Below are 6,327 nucleotides of genomic sequence, written 5' to 3'. Positions count from 1 at the left end.
TCCCCGTTAGGGCAGAAAGGAAAAGCTGAAACACAACATCAGCTAAGCAGGAATGCTGACTTGGACAGAACCTTCCCTTGTTTTTTTGTGGTTAATTGTTTATTAGCTAGAGGAGATATATATAAAAGAACAATGTTGTCAAAAAAGGCAAACATAACCTTTGATTAGGATTCTGGAGAGATGTGAGCCTAAATGTTTCCATGTTTTCTTCATCTTTCCTTGCTTCATAAATGTTGTTTTCTTAACCCTTGTGCTATCTTGGGCATTTTAACATTGGGAGTTGGGTCATCTAGACCCACTAGACAGTGCTCTGAACCTTTTTTCTTCAAAGATTTGTGATCTTCACTGGTGTCCATGGATTACATGAAATCGTTCCACCTTTATCCACCTTTGTCATGGTAGGAAGAACACATCAATGCAAGGGTGGGGTCATCTAAGATAGCACAAGGGTTAAATCAATAAGTGAACTTACTGATCATGGTGCACAAAAGTAAAATAAAGAATATTACTAATACTACAGTGTATATAATCTATGTTATCTATAGTGCTGACACTGGGATTTCATTCAGGCTCTGGAAAATAAGTCAGATGGTGACAAAGAGAGGCAAGGTTGTCCACATATAGGGGGACGCCTCACTCCAAGAAGGACAATACCAAGTGATGGCAATATCAAGAAGAAGGAATATGAGGAACTAATTAAAAGCAAAAAAGACGGACTCAGAGAAGAACTGGATAAAACATGGAAAGTGAAGGTGACAGTGGTGCCCGTGGTAATTGGAGCACTCGGGGCAGTAACCCCCAAGCTGGAGGAGTGGCTACAACAGATCCCTGGAAAGACTTCAGACCTCTCAGTCCAGAAAAGCGCAGTGCTAGGAACAGCTAAGATACTGCAGGACCCTCAAGCTCCCAGGCCTCTGGTAGCTTGGGTGAGAACCCCTCATGCTATTTTTGTGTGACAACAAGATATGTATACAAGACAGGCATTTTTTTAATTGTTACTTTTGGGAACTTTCATTAATTAAAGAGTTGAGAAGTAACTTTTCTTCTTTTTCGTAAAGTTCCTACAATTTGCTTCTTAAGGAAGGTCACGATTGGTCTATTTTTTTCCTTTCTTTAGCTAAAAATACAGATCTTTTTCAGCCTAACCACTGCTATGGATTGCTTTTAGAGAGTGTTTTGGACTATTGTGGTTTATTTTATGAAAAAGATCAGCTGTAAATCAGGTGTATGGACATAAATAGTTTGGTATTTCTTATCACTTTGGAGTGAGTCGGATGACCTTAAGAAGTTGACCTGAATCCTGAAAAGATATATATATACACATAAGATTTTATTTAAGAAACATGTAAAAGACATCCAAACTGCCACCAGCAGTTTTCGGAGCTGAAGCTTTCTGCAGCCGATTTTCCTGTCACGCTTTGCGCGTGTTTGTTAAACAGGTGAAGGTCAGATGCAAATTTGACCAGTGGCGTTCACAGTGGAGCGTCCAGAGCTGCTGCAAGCTCTGGTGATGTAAGACAGCACTTGCTTATTTCACTGCCTTTGATGATTGTAAATTCCATTTTACACATCAAACCCAATGCTAATCCACCATTCTAGTTCAAGTAGAGGAAAATGAAGAGAGATGAAGATGGAGAAAGCAATCATATGGAAATTTGTTCTGTGATTTTCAACATTCTTCTATTTAATTTACATTTTGGTGAATATTATTCTTCAGAAAATCTGGCAGAGGCGGCTACTCTTATCTTTATTTCAGATGAACAGTTTAAATCTCTCATTCCTTGGTCCTACTTTTGAGCCAAAAATGCGTCAAAAAAGAACAGAAAAATGGACAAATTTAATTATTTTATTAGATTTTTCAACGAATTGTAACTTTTCCCTTTGCTGAAGATTACAGGGAGCTCTCTTAAACTCTTATGATCTGCCAAATGAGTTCTAACAGTCTGATTTAGGCATAAGCGAGCCATTTGTAGCTGGGTAAATATCCAGTGGTGGCACTTTAGTGAAAAGGAAAATAAAAATCCACCCATAGTTGCTGTTTTTGCTGTGAAAACTAAGTAAGGGGAAACAAATCCCATAATTCCCTTTAACCCAGCAGGTTTTTGGGATGAATTCTTGGAAAATGTAGCTGCGTAACCATTTGGCTTCAACTGAAGTGGCCCAATGAAACGACAGGCTGTGTAACTGCTGGAGTTTTGAATTGGTGGTGAAAACGAGTTGTGTGACTCAGGCTGTGTCATGTGCCAGGCAAACTGTAGGCCTAGCCTGCAGTTTCAGAGCACAAATAACACATAAACACTGCTGGACAGGGTGACACTGCCAGACTTCACCGACAAAGGTAAAGCGGAAAATGCACAGCTATCAACACATTCACACATAAAGGGAGGAATGTGAAAAATCTTCATCATAAATAACTTTAGTCCTGGTGTGTGTTGGATGCACAGAGAGAAATGCTCATTTGTGAAAAAGCTTTTTCCAAACAAAGTTATTGCCTTTTTGCACACGTTTCCTTGCAAACAATTAACTTTGACATCACACATTGCAGCCAGGCGTTTTAAAAGGGTTGCACCACTTCTCAGAAACCTCCTTCAGGACTTTGGCTCACTCTGACACGGCACTCAAGAGGCAACCTGTTCCATCAGCTGGCACACGGATTCAGTCAGATTTAGCAGAAGTCAATACAAATAACAGCAACAAAAGATGAGCCCAAAGGATTGAGATTGTTTATGCTTTAAAGTATATTTGTTACTTTTTTAAACAGGATGTTAAAAAAAATCCCCCACTGCTGTGCTGAGTTTTACAATTTGATGGCATCATTCCTCACATTTAAAAATAACTGTGACATTAGTTCCATTTCAAGGTGAAAGCAGGTCATTTCCTCTAAAAATCGTTCCCAGAGTCAAACCGAGCAGCTGACAAATTTTGCTAAATGAACCAAACAAAGTGAGTTGTACTCGTGGAGCATCTCTGGATCTCTTTGCCCTGATTTACATATTGAGATTTATATTTTTGTCCCTGCCAGAGCAGGTACATCACCTGTTTCTAAGTGCTCTGGTGGCTTGGGTTGTGTCTTCGTCTAAGACACACACACCGTCTGCATATATGTGGCCTTTTTAACAAGCTGACACCTGCCACAGGAGACAGGTAGCTGCTCTCAGCTGCCACCTTGACGGATCTTCTCAGTTCACAAAAGCTCTGGTCCTCACGCTGGTTTTGTGAGAGGTGGCAGAAACTCTCCTGGCTGCCATTAAGAGAAGCCACCAGTGTTTGGCAGATAGCAGAAGCAGCCAGCACTTTTGACAGGCACCAGCAAGGTGGCCTGAAGCACCTCCTAAGGAGTAGGAGGGATCATTAGGGCAGCTACACCAGGAGCACTTGGATGGCTGTTACATCCCTTGACATCATAAATCATATTACACTGTCAGGCTGTATGGATGGATGTGACAGAGGGATACAGGGAATGCTGGCGGTAGTTCTTTTTGCTTAGAGAAAAAAAAAAAAAACAGGTTTCTATTTTATATGAAAAACACACTCACAATATTATACCTCCCTTCCAAAATAAAAGCACAACTCTTGAAACACAATCTCTACAGAGAGAATACATTCAAATCGATGGCACTAAGTTCTTTTAAAACGTCATGACAGAACAGACGTGATGTTTACTTCATGGCTAAAACCTGAGTTATTCCAGAGTATTTCATTATGAAACCGCACAACAATGCACATCAAAAATAAAAGACAACCAATTACTCTGATAGAGCGTTACTTTGCATGACTAAAGCTATGCTAATATATCCATGTGAAATATACACACTTTAACAAATGAGTTATTTATGTCTCTGCTGTCTGAGACACAAAAACCACATTAAGACAATGACGATTACAGCTATTTTTCTGAAGTACATCCACTTTGGAAAGTACATATTAACAGAGGCATGACTAAAATGGTATATCTATAGAGAATGTTTTTATTTTTTATCCTGCCTTTTTGTTAAACTCAAATGTTTGCATTCTGATGTGGATTGTTATTCCCAAACATTCTGACCACATTTTTTCCTCTATGTTTATGTATTTATTAGTTTTTTCTCCTAGTCTAGTTTTAGACTCCTGCTGTATGACAGCTGAATCACAGCTCTCCATCTTCAGCTTCTTTGTTCTGTTTTCCTCCTCTTCCAGCCCCGTCCAGGATGAAAGCAGGTGAGACCGTTTGTGTCGAGCTGGCAGCTCCGGAACGACGTTCAGTCACTGGATCAGGCGTAACAGGGTCCTCGTGGCACTGGATGGTTCTGCTGAATTCACTGCTGAGGTTCCTTTGTCACAAAAAATCCTCATAGTCCAAGAGCTTGGAGTGTTGGCGTGTTTTCCAAAGACGGTACAGGCGGAAGTCGAAGTACATCTCAATCATCTCTTTGCCTACAGAAGAAAAGGTGATCAGGTCTGAGGTAATGTTTTTCTCAAAGACCCACGCTTGTGAAAATTGGGTTTTTGGTGTTTTTAACCTGTTCTTGTGTCATCTCTCTGATGATGGAGGAATTATTTAAAAAAAAATAAGCTCAAGTTTCCTTTCTGAGCATTACTTTATTTTAATTGCTGTGAAACAGAATACGATGAAAATATGTTTTTGTGACTGGTTGGATCACACGCTTTCTGCTTTGAGCTCTCAGCAGTCCCACCTACAACGCAGAGGTAAGTTTCTACTGAACTCCTGCTGCTCTGCAGAAACTATGTCCTAGAAAACGACTTTTTTGTCAAATGTTGCCTAAAAATGTCAGAATCATAATTAAAAGACCACTGAGAATGCTTTTACAAAAGATCAAAAGATGATCAGAGTGGGACACTAAGAAAAAGCACCACAAGACAGAGGAGGCAGCATGTAACCCAATAAATTGAGGTTTTTACACAGATTTAAGAACTCATTTTTTCTACTTATTGTTTATCAATCTTTGTTGCTCTTTACAGGACACCAATGAAACAGCTTTCTGCAAATAACATTTCTTACAAAAGCTTCAAGAAAGCAACAATAATGTCGTGTGAAATGAATAAGGCTTTAGCTTTTGTAAATAATTTTGCAAATCAAGGTGCAGAGGGAAGTTAGACCTTTAATACTGACATTTTAGATTCCTACAATGATTAATATTCATTAAACAAAACTAATGTGAAAGCCATGATAATAACCTTTAACCCTTGTGCTATCCTAGGCACTTTAACGTTGGGAGTTGGGTCATCTAGACCCACTAGACAGTGCGCTGAACCTTCTTTCTTCAATGATTTGTGATCTTCACTGGTGTCCATGGATTACATGAAATCTTTCCACCTTTATCCACCTTTGTCATGGTAGGGAGAACACTTCAATGTAAGGGTGGGGTCAGCTAAAATAGCACAAGGGTTAAGATGGAACCCTACAGTTAAATTTAAAGACCCACTCTGATGAAAAATGTGTCTTTCCTGTTTTTAACATGGTTTTCTGGCTTTTTTTCTGATGATTGAGGTAATTAATAAAGAAAATTAAGATAAAAATCTCAACTCTGAGTATTTCTTAACCCTTGTGCTATCCTAGGCACTTTAACATTGGGAGGTGGGTCATCTAGACCCACTAGACAGTGCTCTGAACCTTTTTTCTTCAATGATTTGTGATCTTCACTGGTGTCCATGGATTACATGAAATCTTTCCACCTTTATCCACCTTTGTCATGGTAGGGAGAACACGTCAATGTAAGGGTGGGGTCATCTAAGATAACACAAGGGTCAACTGAAATCATTGTGACTCAAGAGCAGATGGAGAAATGCTATTGGAAAAAGAGCATATTTGTGATGTTGAAAATATGCTAAGTGGGCCACAAGCTCCCTGCTCCCCGATCTAAGCAACGGGGAGGAAAAGGGGGGCAGGGTTGCTCCGCACAAACAGTCCCGCCCACAACTTAGAGGTGAATTTCTAATGAACTACTGCCGCTCTGAATAAACTATGTCATACAGGAAACAACACGTTTTTTTAAATTTTGGTTAAAAACGGCTTCATGAAAATAAAAGACCACTGGGAACGCTTTTACAAAAGATCAAAAAATGATTTGGATGGAACTTTAAATGTAACACGGTGGCACCTTTCTTTTATTTGATTTTAAATGACCCAGCAACACATTTCTCTAAAGTTAATTTACTTATTTTTTAGGTCGTACAAATCAACATTATTAAAAGAAAATGCAAAGAAAAAACCATGAAACTTACAAATCTCTCTCTCTGTCTGTCTATCTATCTATCTATCTATCTATCTATCTATCTATCTATCTATCTATCTATCTATCTATCTATCTATCTATCTATCTGTCTGTC

At 39.1% G+C, this 6,327-nt stretch overlaps 1 protein-coding gene across 8 annotated transcripts in view; it reads right to left on the bottom strand.

The window, feature by feature from the left end:
- Positions 1 to 1,830: 1,830 nt before the first annotated feature.
- nsmf (NMDA receptor synaptonuclear signaling and neuronal migration factor) overlaps positions 1,831 to 6,327 on the bottom strand; it is a 59,858-nt gene continuing 55,361 nt past the window's right edge. For all 8 annotated transcript variants that reach the window (XM_023960729.1, XM_023960730.1, XM_023960734.1 and 5 more), the window contains one exon: positions 1,831 to 4,413. In XM_023960729.1, the coding sequence (XP_023816497.1) occupies positions 4,316 to 4,413 (98 nt within the window). In that variant the 3' untranslated portion in view covers positions 1,831 to 4,315. The remainder of the gene's footprint in view (positions 4,414 to 6,327) is intronic.

This window comes from Oryzias latipes, chromosome 12 (genome assembly GCF_002234675.1).
Source record: "Oryzias latipes chromosome 12, ASM223467v1".
Taxonomy (NCBI): domain Eukaryota; kingdom Metazoa; phylum Chordata; class Actinopteri; order Beloniformes; family Adrianichthyidae; genus Oryzias; species Oryzias latipes.
The sequence above is the reverse complement of the archived record's forward strand: the minus strand, read 5'-3'. Positions and strand labels throughout refer to the sequence as shown.